This window comes from Centropristis striata, chromosome 8 (assembly GCF_030273125.1).
Source record: "Centropristis striata isolate RG_2023a ecotype Rhode Island chromosome 8, C.striata_1.0, whole genome shotgun sequence".
Lineage (NCBI taxonomy): Eukaryota > Metazoa > Chordata > Actinopteri > Perciformes > Serranidae > Centropristis > Centropristis striata.
The window spans coordinates 27,889,927-27,909,372 of record NC_081524.1 but is presented as its reverse complement, the minus strand read 5'-3'; the positions used below and the strand labels follow the sequence as shown (position 1 = coordinate 27,909,372).

The 19,446-nt window shown below is 41.7% G+C and overlaps 1 protein-coding gene across 1 annotated transcript in view; it reads left to right on the top strand.

Annotated features, from left to right (window-relative positions):
- Positions 1-19,446, top strand: part of LOC131976529 (intermembrane lipid transfer protein VPS13B-like) — a 353,761-nt gene that overhangs the window by 316,206 nt on the left and 18,109 nt on the right. Inside the window, exons 47-53 of the mRNA XM_059339603.1 lie at positions 3,827-3,982; positions 7,247-7,513; positions 9,367-9,450; positions 9,901-10,076; positions 12,919-13,089; positions 17,679-17,886; positions 19,198-19,386. Of these exons, the coding sequence (XP_059195586.1) occupies positions 3,827-3,982; positions 7,247-7,513; positions 9,367-9,450; positions 9,901-10,076; positions 12,919-13,089; positions 17,679-17,886; positions 19,198-19,386 (1,251 nt within the window). The remainder of the gene's footprint in view (positions 1-3,826; positions 3,983-7,246; positions 7,514-9,366; positions 9,451-9,900; positions 10,077-12,918; positions 13,090-17,678; positions 17,887-19,197; positions 19,387-19,446) is intronic.

Below are 19,446 nucleotides of genomic sequence, written 5' to 3'. Positions count from 1 at the left end.
TATAACATGACCCTGGTCAAATCCTGCTCACTATCACTGACAGATAACAGACAATATTACTGTACAATGCAGTCACAGAACAGAAATACTTGTTTTATGGTTCCATTAATTCAAATCACTTAAATATTCCTCAAACAGATCACTCCAGTACCAATGCTGCAGTCCAGTAATGTGCTGGACCATCAGCCAGCCAGAATCACAATCTCTCCCTGGGGATTTAAGGGAAATGAGGAGAGATTGAGCTATGATTTCACATGTCTTTCATAATATGACAGATTGGTCCTTTAGTTGTTTTAGGACAAAATAATCTTCAACTTAACGAAATTAGATTAAAACTTAAAAACTAGTATCTGGGTTTTCATGTGAGTGCAAAACCCCATTTTAATTTTCATCACACAGTATGCCCTCACCCCTGCTATCTTGTATATACAAACAGGCCAATTTATAGATTTTCTGGTATGTGTGTAATTGTGATTTTAGTTTGATTTTAGCATTCATTACCATTAACCGCTTATCCGCAATCGGGTTGCGGGGGGCTGGAGCCAATCCCAGCTGTCATTGGGCGAGAGGCGGGGTACACCCTGGACAGGTCGCCAGACTATCATTAATTTTAGCAAATGTAATTTAATTAAATTTTGACAACCTCAGAGCAGACTACCCTTGAGATCTTTGGTCCTCTTAGACCACAGGCTGGGAACCAGTGTTTCCATATAACTAGATTCATATCACATTAAACCTCATCTCCCTACAAATCTTTTTCTATTTGTTAACTTCTCCACTCAGTTGAACATTGTTAGTGTAAGGCCAGGTTTATCCATCTGCGTAAAAGCACCACATGTGGCTGACTGGGTTTTCTCAGTGTCACAACAGTTGGATAAGTCACAAAGAGGCAAAACAGCTTCTTATTTTTCATTCTTGTTGTCCTACGTGTCCAGTTCATCTGTGTCACTGCTGTTTTTTCTTCTTCCACTGCTTGAGTCAGAGCAGTGATGAATTAAAACAAAAGCGGCAGTCACTGTTTGAAGTTTGAGTAGAGACATTATTATGATTCTCCCTTAAAGGTCAAGTTGAGCCACAGCGAGGGGGGGGGCAGAGGGGTTAAAGGAGAGAGAAGTGTTGAAATAACAAAACGATCCTCACAGATGGTGCCGAGGCACAGCAGAGAAGGTTCACCACCACATTTCCACCATAATTAACACCAACGCAGTACTACTCCAAAGACGGGCTGATACTAAGAAGCTTAGGAACTTTTTGAAGTTTTAATACAAATGAAAAGGTTTCCATCTCATCCATTACCAGGTCACTTAAAGAGAGAGTAGTAGCAGAATGGCAGACTATCCCACATTACAGTTTATTTTTAAGGTTTTCCTTGAACCACCATGATCCTAACTGGTCTTGATTATAATGTTAGTGCTAGTTTAAGGAATCAGCTCGTGGTTCTCCACCCTTAGGCTTAACCTTAACCCCTGCCACCTGGCTGTTTACACCACTCTGCCACTTTCCCTGTGAGCAGGTCCACCGAGCAGGAGATCAGAGATATTATGTCATTTCCACTCAGCCGACAGGGAGAAGGGATGATCTCGAAGAAAGAGAATTCAGGCTTTGAGTAAGAATGTTTTTGTAAAGAAATCTGCCTTCAAACAGTGAGGAAAGACTACAGCGGAGAGAAACATAGAAGGTCTCGACCAGGGTCCCCCATGCTCTTTGACCTCAGTAGTAATTTGTTTTTCCTTTGTCAGATTGGCTAAATGTTCGGCACATTGAGGCAACGAGCCAGAGTGTAAATCTTCAAAAACGATTTTCAGTGTTTCACTCTAGTCACAAGTCCTCTGGGAGTGTATTGAACCCACCCACCCCACCCACCCGCTTGTCTCCCCTGTCTTTCTAGACTCTTTCACTCACATGCATTCTTTGTCTTTCTCACATTCTCTCTCCTCTCTGTCTAACTGTTGCAAGTTTGAAGTTGTATTGGCAGCTGGGTTGACTCAGAGAGTTCAGTTAGGTGGAAGGTCAGTCAGGCTGCCTCAGGAGGGGATAAGGCTTTAGATCTCCCTACATATTTATGATTCTGCTCCTGTATTGTGACCATAATTTCAGGACAACCTTCATATTGTTTGACAAATGACTTTCCTTGTCATGTAGCACTCTGTGCTGGATAGATAGTCTGTGTATAACCTCACTAAAGCACAGATGTGCTGTATGGATGGACATTTTATCAGCCCACTTGCCTTTTGTACTGCATGTTGTGAGGCAAAGGCTGTAGTAATATGCACTTCATGACACCTTATATAACCTGAGTTATATGTTCTCCGAGGGCCCGCTGGTGGGTCTGTCCAGTTGTATCGGGCTTTCGAGATATCTGAATGGCCATGGGTTGTATGGATACACACAAGTCTCCCTTTTACAGACATGCCCACTTTATACTAATCCCCCTCCGTTTTTCCCCATGCAAATGTTCATACCCATTCATAAACTCATAACAACACTGGTGTTACTGATTACACTGGACATTTTACTAAAAAATACATTGGTTGTCAATGATGCTCAATATTTGTGAGCGCTTTCTTTTGTATTTTATCGTCCTACAGTTTCAGAGTTCAATTTACTTCTACACAGCTGTCGTAATATAAACAGCTCGACACATGCATTTGTTATGAATGGGTCACTTATGATAAAAAAACTAGGCAACAACTTTGCTAACAAAGCCAAACATCAAGCAAAGGTAGCAACATAAGACATAGCAAGCCAGCTAATATTACTCACTTGTCTAACAGCAAGCAGACCAGCTCAGCGTCTGTCTTCCTTTTATTTAATGCAAAGCTCTCTCAAAACCAGTCTGAGGTTTACTTGTCTGGGGGCCTCTTGTTCAGTCACTCTCTCCTTAGCACTGATGAACAGTTGCTTTTGAACAGTTAAGCCTTCTTAGGGCTGTCCTCTTGTGATTGGAATTAACCTGGTACAAATATTAATGCCAGGTGCACACAGGCTCTGTGTTCACCAGGTAGTCCAGGCAGCATGCTGGTGGTCAGTGGCGTGTAATGGTAGCATCTGGCATTCTGGTATCAGAGCCCGCAGCGGGTTTGTGCTGGCTGTATTTGTTGCAACAGTCGTTAAAAGAAAAAATTGTGATACTTCATTGAATCGATATTGTCCCATTGCACTCCCTAATATTGTGTAATGAAGAAAGCCTCTAAAACACTGTTGCAGATACAGATGTAGTTATCCTAGAAACCATGCTGCGTTACATATCTTTAGCCCTGCTGCCAAGTTGTGGCCCACAACACGAGGGATTATGTGGAAAATGGTCGGAAAATTGTCACCATTGTGCAGTTGTTTGGATGTCAAATGATAGAACAGCGTCTGTTTATTGCTGTCCTTCTAAGTCTGTGTGTTTACACACAGCCACACACATGGATGTGCTCCACATTGAAGTGATGGATATGAAGCTGAAAAGGTTCAGAGCCAAACTATCTGCCTCTTATTTAGACGTGTGGAGAACAGAACCTTCCACATCCAACCGCACAAGTACACACACACACATACACACAGCCATAATGAGCTTCAACATCAGCTGTTTTCCACCAGCCAGTTTATTGTGTGCGACCTTCCATTTCTCCTTCCAACAGGAGCAGGTCTGTTCTGCACCAGTAAACAGGAACTTTGTTGTCTCCCTTCTCTGCCCTACCAAAATCTTATAAACAAAGAATCTTATTGTTTACTTGCCTTTTGCTTGGGGATAAATAAAGGGCAAGGAGACTAACCTCTGATGTCTGGTGTCTTCTGTCTCTGTTTGCATGTGTGTGTCCTGCTCTGTCCCATCCTGCAGCTGCTGCACATCTGCATCGAGGGATGGGGGAACTGGCGCTGGTCAGAGGCCTTCAGCGTGGACAATGTAGGGACTCTGCTGAGGACCATTCAGTACAAAGGACGTACAGCTTCACTCATCATCAAGGTGGTGCAGCTCAATGGTGTACAGAAACAGGTACAATCAGTTTTCAGTGATTTACTGTCTGTGTTTGCTTGTTTTGTTTTTATGATGTTCATATTAATGAAAAGCACCAAACCTCTTAAAAGTTTGTATACTTTATGGAAATTCTTCATCCTGCAAACATCATTTTACAAACATTATAATGACTTATTCAATTAGATAATAATAATACTTAAGGTATCAGAAATGAATGGGGTAAGTGTTGCATTTGCTGTTCTAAGGACATGTTTGTTTTGCCATAAATATGTTTCATGCCATCCCTAATTATTGGCTTCTTTTGGAGCTTTCCACCTCATCTGTCTTCATTACTAGATGGAGTTGCTCAGTTGGACATTTCAACTTTCCTACAAAAGCATCAAGTTTAGCCATAATAGTGATACAACTTTGTAGCTGGCTTAAGCAATAAAAGGAGACTCAGAGGAGAGCAATAGACAAGCAGGATTTCATTTTCAGATAATCCAAGGGAAAAGATTCACAGTACTGGCAACGCTTTTTGTGTAGATATGTGCTTTAAGTGTATCACACCAATAAACAAGCCTCCAATTAAAACCAAAGTAAATTGTATATTTTTATATTTTATATATATTTTATTTATTGTCGCACTGCTTTTGGAGTCAGCTTTTAATCTCATTGTACATGTGTATAGAGACAAATAAAGGCATTGTATTCTATTCTATACAGATCCTGCAGATTAACTTTCTGCTAAGCTGTAAAAGGTCTTAAATGGTATTGAACAACACAGAGAGCAGGAACGTGTTTGCTGCATTATGCCGGGCGTTTTTCCCAATGCTCATTTTGAGATGAGAGCTTTTTAATTTCCATTTTTTTCCCATTTATGTGTTATGATTTAGTAGTTGCTTGGCTAACAGCAGACTGTATTCTGTTTTGTCAGTTTTTATAATCTGTTTTATAGCACTACAACAAAAAACGTATGAACTTGAAGCCATCCAAAAACACAATATGCCCCATCAATCCACAAAGAAGATCACAGGAAATTATAAAGCCAATCATAAACCAGCCGTGTTCCCCTTTTTACACCAACAACAGTGGTGAATCATGTTTGCATTTTTCCACAAATACAAGGCAGAGTCGTTGTGTTCCTGAAAATGCAGAGATGCCGTCAGATTATAGCGGTGACACTTTGTTATGTAAACAGTGTCAAGTGTCGCACATGTCTCCCTCTCGTCCTCCAGACAAAACAGGCTCGGCCTCTAACATTCCTTCCTCCGCCTGTCCCAGACTTTGTTTACATCTTGTTCCCATTGAATCCAATGATAGGGTATGAGTGTTGGTCACATCCAATTCACAACACAAAGCCTCTGAGTAGGACAGCGGCTGCCACTACAGAGGAATTTGACTCCCGCCTGCCTGAGCATACCTTATCTTGTGTTTTTTAGGGGGCGGGGGTTTCGTCCTCAAAGTGACACGCACTGCTCTACTGTCTCTCTCCGTCTAGCTACCCTATGGTCTTTTATTGTGATGGCTGCTTTATCATTTATATTGCCACCTCATGTTGAATGCTATTAAAAAAAAATCCCCCTCGTATAAATCTCCCTCATATAAATACCATAAACACTGCACATGCATGCTGTGATTATACACACACTGGGCACACTTTGATGCCTGTGGGAGAACACATGTGGAGGCAGGGGTATCAGGGCTGCTACTGACAATTACTGTCCTCACCAATTAATCTGTTAATTATATTTGACCCCTGGTTGATCATTTCTTCTGTCAGTTGAAAATTGCAATCAAAGCTTCAAATTGCTTGCGTTACCTAAAATGTTCACAGTTTGCAATGATATTCAAAAAGAGACGAGCAACAATTTTTTACATCTTTCTAATTCTCTCTAAAACAGACTTTCTCTCCTCATAATATTTCTTCTTTTCCCAAATATGGGGAGCAGAGATGAAGAGAGAGATGGGCAGGCAGGGGAAAAAATGCAATATGGTGTTGTGTGTGTATACAGTGCTGATGTGAGTGAGGGATATAAAGTAATGATTGATGGAGCGATTTCCCCTATTAGGGGCCAAGATTTTTCTCTTTAAGGTCATTATCAGTGCCACAACCTGCAGAACACACACAGCCATACACATGCACATGCAGGCAAACGCACACACACTCACATTTGGTGGTGGAAGCAATCATCTCTGAGCACAATTAGATGTGTCAGCCCTAAATGAGAGCTCCCTGGTGGCTGTGTGTGTGTGTGTGTGTGTGTGTGTGTGTGTGTGTGTGTGTGTGTGTGTGCGTGTGTGCGTGTGCGTGTGTGTGTGTGTGTGTGCGCGCGCAGTCATGTCCATAAATACAGACGTAACATATGTCCACACAAGTACACATCATATATATGTACAGTGTACCGGTGGTACATGACGTCAGAGTGAATAGATAAGGATGCACGTGTGTGCACATGTGATTGCATACTGAATATGGAGTGATAGACAGTAAGCTTGGAAAATGATCAGGCAGTGAGGAAGCAATTAGGTCACATAAAGCAACACTTTAATATTGCAGCAGTGCAGCTTTAGACTTTACTCAACATAACTTAAATATGAAATGCATCCCCAGTCCTTTTGATTTTAATGTGAAGTTAAAGCTCAAAGAGGTTTGTTCCATGACAGAAATTCTATAGTGTCCCCAAAGGCATCTATATGCATCAACCCAATGCACTTTTCAAACAGCATCTGAAACACTGTACTCATGTAGCAATCGGCACACACACTTAACCTGGATAACATTTTTTTTCATGAACATACCAAGACTTGAAACTATGTTGGAAACTTGACAAAATAAATCTTCAAATGCTTGCTTAACTGTTTAAAAAAAATGACATCTGGTTCACACTTCCTCATTTTTCAGCTAAACAGTCACTAAATTATGTTTCTTAAAACATTTGAGGAGAGAAATAGGCCGTGCTGGAACACAGTCATGATTTCTTTTTGATCTGCGTTGCCCAGTTTGACTGCATTTCCCGACATGATTGACAGCTTTGTCCAACACTCCTCCCCTCTGATTGGTTGTTCTTCTTCAGGCCTGATGGATCATTTCAAATGCCATTAGGACAAGGAGGAGTCAGGATACAGTGACTTTACTGTTAGGTCATGCTCAATGAACAGAGACTGTTAAAGCATCTTCTTTTGAGGACATAAGTTCACAGTCAACATCTCTCTATTTAAGGTTCTGTCTCTATTGTCTCCTAGAGTACATTAGATTAATTATTTTATTCTAATTATCCCCTATAACCTTCTTCTCTACAGGTAATAATCTGTGGGCGACAGGTAATGTGCAGCTACCTGACTCAGGACATCGAGCTGCGGGTGGTGCAGCACTACGTAGGGCCTGACAGTCAGACGGTGGTCAGGGAACACTGTGACTGCCTAGAGGCAGGGGCCAAGTTGCCGTCTTATGTGCTGGAGGACGCTGAGATGACAGAACTGTGTGTGAGGGCCAGAGGAGATGAAGACTGGTCACAGGATGTTCAGCTGGAGAGGAGGGAAAAGGGCAACAGCAGCTCTGTTGTACAGGTAACACAAATGGACTGAATGTGGAGTCACTGCATGACCGTTAAGATCAATATAGTCACAGGTTAGTCAGTGGATCTGATTTTTTTATTTCCCAAAGACATCTCTTCACTGTTATAGGCTACATTTTTGAAAGACTTGTTTGATATGGATATCATACACAAACACAGATAGACGCGCACATTGCTCACACTGATATTGTCCGTTGGCTCTCCAGCCACACACAGACACATGTTTGGAGCTGGTGACTGGACCACCAACTGTGACCGGATCCTCTTCTCCTGGGTGGCCACAGTGGCAGAGCTTCCACTCTGCTACTCACAGTTAGAAAACAGATTGAGATCTTCCCCTCAGATAGGCTTACAAAGGCCCTCCAACCCATAACCCAACCATGTTGAGAGGCAGAAAATACAGTTTATGCTCTCTCATAACAACACTAACCGTAGACAGGAAACACTAGCTGATATGTGGGCACAGAGAAAGGCTTTGAAGGCACTTTCACACCGCTGGATTAGCGCCAGACAATCACTCCTTCACTCCTTCCCTGCTGTTTTAGTTCTTGTTCTGAATGTTTCTTGTTCATGTCTTTTGTCTGTCCCTCACTCTCTGTTTTCTTCCTTTAAAAGCCCCATGCTGTTAACAGCTAGCCATTCTACAGCTCCAGCTTCTGTGTGTGGGTCTGAACATCTCTCACACCACTCCAACCTCCGCTGTTATCTCCTCTCCTCAGATCAGCCATTCATTACACATATGGAGGGTTGGCTCTGAATGAGAGAGCTGCCTGGACTAGTAGCTGGGTCCTTAGATCTCTCTATCTCTATCTGTCTCCTGCTATTTCACTCTCTCCTTTCCTCCCATTCTTTTACTCTCTCGCCCACACATTGGCTCACTCATCTATCTCATAGTTGTTAACTCCTCTTTTTTATTTACTTCATCCTCTGGCATTCAGTTCTTCCACCTGTTCCACCCTTCAACTATCTCCCCTGACAATGTCTGTCTCTTTTCTCATCTGTCTTCTGATAATCTGTATAAGTAATCCATCCCCCCCCCCCCTTTAAATCTTATGTGCAACATCATTTTTTCCCCCCTGTCCTTTACTTTTGACATGGCACAGGAGGTCATCTTGACCTTATATATGTGTTTTTGGTGGATCATGCCTATAGAGTATCTGTTTTTCTACAGTTTCCCTCCCTCATCCCAACAAAACTGTTTTGTAAGGCTTTCTATATTTAAACTAAACGTTTGCACTGCTCCAGTCTGCTGTCCCCAGCAGTACATGAAGTCCCCAGTCTGTCATAAACTAGACCACTTCTAATGTTCCTTGGCACCCCAAGGCTTTAATGAGGAGTGAGGAGTAAATGGGACAAACACCAGTGACACATTGAGTGTACTCAGCCTTCGGTGGGCACATTCTCAGCCCTTAAATCTTGCTAGGATTTAACTGCCTTTAATGGCCCATTATCTGGCACTAACACTTGTCAGTTGCCTCAGTCATGATATTGTGTTGCAAGGCTTTAGGGAGACTTCATTTTTAACTACTGAAAGAAGCCAAGAAACAATGTTTTATAGGACCAAACATGATAATGGCGTGACTGATGGAGGCAATAAACATTTTGTCCTCGAGAGATGCAGCAAAAGGCATGAAATTCATCAGATACCCATATTTCTACATTGTAACCACAAACAAACACAATCAAGTTGCCCTTGGGTGTTCTTGAGTTCCCTGTAAACTCTTTAATGAAAAGATATGAGACACACTGAAAACAATATGTCCAATATGACTAAAATGTTTTGAATTGGACAGTTTGGATTTAAAAGTGGTAAGACTATCAATAGCAACCGTTGGTCTGTTTCAGGTGCCTTGCTCCAGTGGTTCCTTGCTCTATGTTTGGTGCACTCTCATTACAATTGAACCTGGCTCGCACATGCAGCAGAGAGTGGTGAGTATCTCTGCACACACACACTTACATGCATGGTGTTTTATTTCCATATTATGATTTTTAAAAAGTTGGGTTTCTCCTGCTCTTGCCATCTAGTGAAAGCAATATGGTATGGGTTACTACAGAACACCAACGCATTACATCACAAATGCATTAACACAAAGCAAATGTGTTTAAGCTTTTTAACAAAATTATCACACACCTGCTTTTACTTGGTTGATCTGCCACATTATTTGCCGCCATATTTCCAACCCAGTGTATCTTAATTTGATAGCTTGACTTCGTTGACTAAGACTAAAATAAGACTCATGGCAGTTGATTTATTGAACATCCAAGATTAACATCATATTCAGCTATCTATCGTTGCCAGTTTAATTCTGTGTAGTTATTTCCTATGTGCAGTGTCACACTGTCAATGATTCTGTATGGTTCTGTATCCCCTTTTTTTAGGTGGTTTTCAGCCCACTGTTTGTCATGAGAAGCCACTTGCCAGATCCAGTAATCGTCCACATTGAGAAGAGAAGTCTAGGACTGAGAGAGAGCCAGCTGATACAGGGCCAGGGTCACCAGGAGCCTCTGTTAAACACTGAGACGGACCTCACCCACCACCTAATTTTCCAAGCCAGGTAAAAAAAAGAGCTGGGCTATGAAGCAGTATCTATTTCAGTGTTGCCACATTCAGACCATGTAGTACATAGTTTTGCCCAACAACATTTACAATAAGTTTACACCAATAAAAGTAAGATAGAAATCGAAAGTGTATAAAAAAGAATAACTGCCTCACCTGCAGTCCAGAAGTATATTTTGCAGGTCTTCTGTTTCCATTCACACTGAATGAAAAATAGATGACGATTAGGAGGAAAATTCACTGTACACTTTAGCTCTTTAAGCTCCGTGTAATATTATGTCATCAGCAACCAGCCCATACTGCTGCAAAGGACTCTGGTCTTCTGTAATGTTTTTTATGCCTCCATTTAGCAAAGATGGAGAGACACTTACTTAAGATTCCTTCACACCACATTCCGATTACTGTGAGCCAACATGAAGACATGATCCAGGGGAATCCAGGCACATTTTAGGGGAACAGGAAGCCAGCTTGGCAGCAGCTGAGACACTGTTTCAATTCCAAAATGTCAGGTTGGACCATAATTACACCTCATTTCGATACAGGCACTAACAGAGAGCAGGTTTTTGGCCCTATATTGGCTCCATGCATGTGTGTGTGTGGAGAGGTTAGTATGTATGCGTGCACAGATGTTTGCGTGGGTGGATGAGTAGTGTATGCGCACATGTGTCCTCATATCGATGTGTGGTCTGTGTCTGTCATTGTCTTAGCTGTCTGTGTGCCAGTGTAAGTGTGACAGCCGCCACTTCATCATGGGCAGAGTCTGTCACATACATCACTTGTGCGTCTGTTACTCAGTCCCAGTTTGTCAGCATGTGTTCACACTTTCTCATATTGTCCATATCCTCTTGTAAGAGACAGCTCTTTATCACTGTAGGCTAAGCTGAATCAGTTGTCAAAATGTTTAGTTGCGTCAAAATTTGGCCTTCAAAGAAAGGCCATATTTCAGTAATTCATCTGTAGGTTATATGGTCTAATAGCATCACTGTGATACCTCATGCGTCATTTCACAACATATAAATGGCAGATACTTCAGTCCAAAGTGTCTTTCAGTAACATGAGTGTTTATGTTTCAGTATGGGTGGCCCCAGGGGAAATAACTACCACATGTACATACTGTATTGTTGTTGCTCCTACTGTATTTGTTATCTGCACATCTGTAATCTATGTTGTTTTATGCGAATCCATGAAAGAAACATCACCCCTTTGGTAGCAACTAGTGGTGATCTGAATAAACAGAGTAAACGTTGAGTGTAATTGACTCCCCCTGAGAGAATTTTTTGCTGTAACCCATTTTCTGTTTAGATATCTGGTCACAAAGTTTGTTTTGATTTCAGCTGCCATAAAGGAACCACAGTGGCCATACAGTGACTGGGAATATATTTGGCCCCCGTTGTTGTAGATAAATCCTTTTCATGCGCGCAAAAAGCGAGCTCAGAAACAACTAAGTGTCTTGTCTTTCTGGATTGCAACCACAATGCTCCTTGTGTTTACAATCCGTCCCCTGCCTAAACTGCCTCTCACCGCACAACTTACATATACCCCTCCCTTGTCTCCCCAACTCAATCCATCCCTCATCCCTCTCCATCCTCAAAAACACACACACTACAAGCCACAATTGTAGACGTACCTACCTCAGATACACATATAACACACACACACACACACACACACACACACACACACACACACACATATGCACACAAGCCCCCCGAACCCCAAACCTCTAGGACGGATCCAATCTTGAATGTTCGCTGGTCAACAGCTCGTCTTTCCTTCCTGTAATTACACATAGTTGTGGGCTCTAATGGACGAGGTAGAGAGCAGAGCTGCGGTCTGCGACACAAGAGACACAGACAAGTCTTAACCAGAACTGTTATGTCCTGCTCTCCTCATATTGGCCACCACATTAGAAAGCTGAGGGTTACAATCAGAAGCCTCTTCCAGTTTCCCCCCTCAGGAACTGCTCTGGATGAAAAGCTTCCTGTCAACACCTTGTCCCTTTTCTCTGTCTTGCCCCAAATCCATAAGCAATAGCCCCTGTGTTCCTTTTATAGCACAATGAGCTCTATTAATAAACCACTACTCTGGGGTAAGGGGGCTGCTTTGCTTTAGCCAAGTGGAACTGGATGCTGCCCAGAGAAAGGGAAGAAGCTATTACACTTTGGATTTCATTCTTTTTCTTCTTCGTCTTGTTGCAAAGCCATAATTGACCAGTGTCTGGGGCTGAGGTATCCAATAGGATTATTTACTGCAGTTTAGCTTTTCTATGATCTTTGTGAATTAGTGTTGGTAAGGCAAGACTGCATGTCAGGAAGAAAAATCCAAAACAAAAGGCAGATTCAACCCTCGAGGTTTGAGGGTAAAAGCAGAGTTTAGCTGGAGGTCACTTTAATGGTTCTGAACAGAACAATGGGGATAGTCAGCTGCTGTCAAGAGATGTCTTGTTCTATAGTGAGATTAAAAAAAATATTTTTGAATTGTTTCTGGCGTAGAATAAGTAAACATGCTTCTAAGCCAGATTTGCTGACAAAATATACAGCGGTAGTTCACATCCATGTGCCTTTATGACCCCGAGTATGTAGGTTTTCATTTCAAGCAATCACTTCTCACACCATCCAGTACTGAGTAGGAGATGATCAAGCTAAGTGAAATCAGCTGGTACAGTGTCTGCTTGGCAGGAGGAAAGATGGCACGTTTGAGAATCACTGAGATTATACATGTCATGTGAGGTATCCTTTGCAAATGGTAATTGGTTACCTTTTCCCACATAAACAAATAAATACATGGATCACACTCTTTTTGTCAGAGAACTCTATAATGATTTGTGCTCTGACTTTTAGGGAGGATGAAGATGCTTCCCACTGTGCTGTACCAATCTCCACCAGCCTAATCAAACAGATTGTGAACAAGAATGGAAGTGAGGACAACCTGGAACACATCCTGGCTGACTTCTATGGTCCCAAGACCTCTACTGGCCCACCATGGCCCTACGTCACCAATGATGCTGACAGGTACTCCACATTAGTTGTTGTCTTCTCAGTGCCCTGCATTTGTGGCAATTGTAGTTTTGTGCTTTTATTTTTTCGTCATTTTTCCTTTGTAGCCCGTCTACACGTACAATCACTTGGGTTGGATAAGCAAGGTGAAGCAAAGCAGAATGGAGAAATAATGACACCAAATGCAAGTTATTAGCAAGTGGCAACCTACATGCCTGAAAAGTGAAGCCAATGCAGAAGTACCTTAAACCTGCATTCTTTCTAATGGCCAGCAGGGGCGCCTCCACCTTAAATAGTAAATGGACTGCACTTATATAGCACTTTTATCCAAAGCGCATTACACTACAGACTACGCTCATTCACCCATTCACACACACATTCATACTGGTGGCAGAGGCTACCTGCCACCATTGGGAATTATTTTTATACACCGATGAACACAGCATCAGTGGGCCATTTGGGGTTCAGTATCTTGACCAAGGATACTTGGATATGTAGGCTGCCATGGTCTGGGATCGAACCAACAACATTCCAATCAATGGGCAACTGCTCTACCAACTGAGCCATAGGGCGACTACATTGTGATTCACAGGTTACTACCACAGCACACTGTGGGGCAACTTCCACTATGTTTCATAAACTGAAAACTGAAAAATAAGGTAAATAGGCATATGGCTCAGTGATGTCTACAGCTGATGTGCTTTCATCAGAAATATTAATATTAATTCATTTGGCCAAATAACATTTGTAGTCTAGAAGAACTAGAAGAATAGAAAAAGTGTGCAGATCCCCAAGCGGGCAGTAACCGACTTGGCTGGCACTTGTCTCTAGTACGCTTGCTCAAATGGGCCCATAGATGCAGAAGATCCAGGTGTTTTTATGCATGGAAGTCAAACTTTTTTGGCTTTATGCACCACTGAGCAACTTTTATAGGAAATAGCAGTTCCCTTCTCCAACACTGTATCAGGTTCTCTTTAGACATCCATGGTGACAGTCTATTGTTGTGAGCCAGATTCACACTCAAAGCAAACATGACTGCATGAGCCCTCATACCCCACAAGTCACCATGACACCTTATGATCCTTTGTAATAAGTCAACATGTGTTGTTCTTTTCCATCTTTATTATAGCACTTCTGCGGCAAGCATTAAATCTTACTGTTAGATTTCATAACAGAAGTCTCATTGAGACCCACCAGTGTTTTTTTCTAAAAGTAGTCTTCATACAGATCCCTCCTCAAAGCACAAAGTTGTGCAAGCGAGCCCTTTAATGAGAGAGGCTTCACTTTATTGCTGAGTCTTTGTTCACATAATAAAACAGTTAACTGCAAAGACAATGCAGAGCCATGCATCAAAAGTTAGCAGGGGTCCCAATGCCATCCCCACAGACTGGAGATTTAGACTGTCACTCTGTCACAGTCCCACTTTCTCACACTAGTCACAGGGCCTTGCATCCAGTTAAAACTTGGCACAGCTTTGCAGAGCACACAGTGTGTAAACTGTATAGATGTGTGCACGTGTGTGTGTGTGTGTGTGTGTGTGTGTGTGTGTATATGTGCCCCGTGTATGAGGGTATATATACAATCAGGCAGCACACACATGTGAATCTGTCCACAAGTGTCACTCTGGGAATCATCTTTTGTCACAAAGCAATCACATCCTGATAGCAGCGGAAAAAGATGTAGCCACATGCTCTCCCACAAGCTCCGAGTTCCCAGTCGATCTGCTGGACATGTGGGCCATATGTCTGCCTGTGGTTGCTCCAGTTTCCCTGTTCTCTATACATACTCTAACACACACACTGATTATTGCCCAGCACATGTGTACGCACACTCATAACACTCATAACACACTTACATACGAACACCACCATGTGCATCACTCACCTTTAAATGTAATGAGACAAAAGCTCAAGGCCAACACACATTTTAGATCATGGCAGTGACTAAAAACCCAAGGAGCTACTACTTTATTTTCAAGAGCATGAGAGGAAATATGGTAAGAGAAAAGAGGGTAAAGTGTCATTAGAGGATTAATAGCACTGATTGCTATCTCAATACACACTCAGAACTTGGACTGCAAGTGAAAGCCACAGTTTAATTTGTATATTTTTCCTTAATGTTGATAACTGTGACACAGTTTGCTGTTCAAAAAGAGGGTTCAGTCTCCCTGGCACAGTGGAGAAACCAAACCAACTCAACTCAATGGCAGGGAGTGTGTAAATATTGGACCTTAAAGGGGCAGAGGAAGTTGAAAGTGGTAAAAGTTATTTTTCTTTCTCTGTTAGATTTTTAATGGCAGAGAGGCACCTCCACAATCATTAAACAAACATCTTGTAGTGGTTGGGGTTAGGGAAAGCTCTAGCTGCAGGCTGTGTGTGTGTGTGTGTGTGTGTGTGTGTGTGTGTGTGTGTGTGTGTGTGTGTGCGTGTGCGTGTGTGTGTTCAGAGCAGTGTGCTTCTCAAAAGTCACACTTCTAAAACCCTCAGAGTTGGCAGGTTTTGACAGAAGCTGCTAAGCACATTTCTTTCAATTACCTTTTTGTGAGCTCTGTAATGTGATTTATGAGCCCTGCACTTTGCCAGCCTCAAGGTCAACATTCTATTTAAACACACACACACAAACAGTAAGCAGTAAATGGTAAAGAAAAATTATAGTCTGTGCGTTTTTTAGTCCCATTTCACAACAGGGAGTCTTCGGGCATGTAACAAGTTTGAGATGGCAGGTTCAGGTTGGTAGTTAGAGAGGAGTCAAGGCGGCCTTGAGGGAGAGGGAAGACTGGGTCGCCTTTGATGGCTTTGAACTTCAGAGTAACTCAGAGAGAACTGTTTGTTTGGCTCTCTTCTGGCACTGCACTGTTTAGGGTTCCCAAGACCATGATTACCGTGAAATGACTGCTGTGTCAGTGGATTGGTGGAAAAATTGTTGTGTGTTTCTGTCTGTCTGCCTGTTTGTCTGCTTCTCTGCGTGCCCATGTGTGTTCCTAGATGCCTTGTCAACTGTTCTCTGTATCTGTTTGTATTACATAACTTGTCTGCAGACCTTTTGTTTCTATGGGTTTGTTTAGCCTGACTGACTGTCATTGTGTTAATGGTCTGCATAGTATAACAGTATAAGACTTGTTTGTTTATTCCTGTTTAAGGCTGCATGCTGCTCTATATTTGGAACTGCGCAAAGCATGTCGATTGCTAAATTACATGGGTCCACAGGGGAAATGATATCCTTAATGTTAGTAATTGAGGATAAATGTGTTTTATTAGAAAGCTTACAACAGTGATTGTTTATCAATACTGCATTACAGCTAGCTGTGCTCACTGCAGTGACCTCAGAAAAGCTTAGAAGAGTAGAAATTTGTTCAGCATGTCCACCTGCTTGTCTTGTCTAGTTCACTACAGGTACATCTCAAAAAATTAGAATATTGTGAAGTTCAATATTTTTTGTCAAAAAAGAAAGTGAAACTCATACATTATATAGATTCATTACACATAGAGTGAAATATTTCAAGCCTGTATTTCTTATAATTTTGATGATTATGGCTTACAGATAATGAAAATACAAAACTCAGTGTCTCAGAAAAATAGGATATTATGTAAGATCAATAAAGAAAAAGGATATTTTAAAAACAAATGTCATGCTTCTGAAAAGTATGTTCATTTCTATACACTCAATACTTGGTTGTGCCTCCTTTTGCATGAATTACTGCATTAATACTTGGTGGCATGGAGGTGATCAGCCTACAGCACCATGTTGCTTTTATAGCGCTTTGAGTGGTCACAAATCGACTAGAAAAGCGCTATATAAGTGCAATGTCCATTTACCATAGCAGCCTTCAGGTCATCTGCATCTGGTGTCTCTCACCTTCCTCTTGACAATAGTCTATGGGGTTCAGGTCAGCCCAGTTTGCTGGCCAGTCCAGCCCAGTAACACCATGGTCATTGTACCAGCTTTTGGTACCTTTGCCAGTGTGGGCAGGTACCAAGTCCTGCTGGAAAATGAAATCAGCATCTCCAAAGAGCTTGTGGAAGCATGAAGAGCTCTAAATGTCCTGGTAGATGGCTGCTATGTTGACTGTGGACTTCAGAAAACACAGTGGACCAACAGCAGCAGAGGACATGGCCCCAAATAACCACTGACCCAGGACTCACATATTGAACTTTTTCACAATATTCTAATTTTCTGAGACACTGAGTTTTGGGTTTTCAGTATCTCTAAGCCAGAATCATCAAAATTAAAAGAAAAACAGGCTTGAAATATTTCACTCTACACATAATGTATCTATATAATATATATAGATATTGTTTATTATATTGTTCCACTTTCTGAAATGATTGACAAAAAATATTGAACTGTTTCATGATATTCTAATTTTTTGAGATGTCCTGTATGATAGTGTTGAATACCTGTCAGGATTTATGTTTACTTCCCAGAAGGCCCAATTGTGCTTAAAATGTATGCAACGACTAACTTTTCCATTGCCTGTGTGTTTCAACCAGTGTCTATAATCCCATATACTGTATATCTATCAATGGGTCACTGTAGTAGAATATAATCTCATATACTTGATGCTAATGGACTAATTTCTATGATGGTGTGTTGTCTCCCAACAGGTCAGTGCTTGAGCCCCTCGCACAGTGGGACAGTCCCATGCAGGTGAAGTTATCCTGCTGGAAGTCTAGTCTGAACACTCTGCTGGTAGAGCTGCTGCCCTGGGCCCTGCTGGCCAACCACTCCCAATGGGACCTCTGGCTTTTTGAAGGAGAGACTATCGTATTGCAGATACCAGCTGGCAAAGTCATTGTACCCCCCAACTTCCAGGTATGATGCCAGCTACATCCTAGGATATTTTGACTTTATATGCTGCATCCTGCATTTCCCATAATGCAACTTAATAGCACCTTTATTAAAGACTTCCGCTGCCAGGTTAATCTCCATGTCTTCCAAATTTTATGCCTTTAGCTTGTAACATAGGGTTTGATGATGATGATGTAATCAGGTCTATTTTTTCAGACTTTAAAGATCTCCCTCCACAGCCACAAAAGACAATTGTATATATAACTGTTACAGAGACCGAGTAGTACTCTTTAATCTGAATTTAATTTACACAAGTCTGTTATTAATTTTCTTATAGCATTTACATTATTTTATATACAATAATTGCATACCATTTACTATGCTACATCAATGAGTCATTAAATAAATGTTTCCCACCATGTCATAGTTTTTTTAATGGCTGAAGTTTTGCCAGTAAAAATAATTCAGATTCTATTAACTTCACTGTTGTATTGACTGTATGATCTACAGTAATCTTCCTATTGGATGAAGATTAATCTTTGTCCTTTTGACCAGCACAAAAACTGTTACCAAAGCTACGTTACAACAATATTCCTAAAGTCTTTATCTGCAGCCAAGCTCTGTCACTGTATACTGTAGGCATGTCTTGTCACTGGCTTCTGAGATCAAAAGAAGAGGTCCGCAGATGGTTTTCCCCTTTGGAACATAACACACGTACACAGATTTTTTTTTCTTCAGCTAATCCAGCACTAGGCGGGAAGGCAGCGTATCAAAGAACAAGTGCTGATATGGTTGAGCTCAAAAATACAAAATAAAAAGTCGTAAATGTGTAATAGCCTGTGAAATAGAAACAAATAAAGCATTGTTTCCATAGAACCCCACTATTTATCATAGCATGACAAGTGAAGAGAAGATTTAGTGACTCTTTGAGAGTTGATTTGTTTGTGGGAGAAGGTTGGTGTTTGATCGGCGTGTTTCATGATGCTGCTAGCTGCAGAGCCAGATAAACAATCAGTGTGCCATTCAAGCATCTGTGGGGCACTTAAATTATGGTCTCCTAACAAAGCCAGCAGTCATGGAAATGCTATGCAACATGGACACTGTCAGGAACAGTGCGCTGGGTTTTTGGTAATGAAGCCACAGTTGACCCTAGCATATGGCTGTTTCCAAAATGCAATCAAATACAGTCAATTTTAATAGTAAATTTGGTTTGACATGACTGACAATGACTTGAACTCTGATTCATTTTCTTCCTAATTCTCCATGAGATTTCCTCCTCACCCTCTCATTTTTCCTCTCTCCCCCTTGTACGCCCTCTCGTCTCCCATCATCCAGGAAGCCTTCCAGATTGGTATTTACTGGGCCCACACTAATACCGTCCACAAGTCTACAGCACTCAAACTGGTCCATGACCTGACTTCTCCTCGATGGAAGGAGGGATCGGGCTCAGAGGTGGTCACTCTGGATGAGGAGGGATATGTAGAGGCTGACATCACCCTGGGAGCCTTTCCTGGCAGACAGAAGGTGGGGGAAACAACTGTCAAACTATAAAGCTTTATAACATACAGGAACCACTGCTCTTTA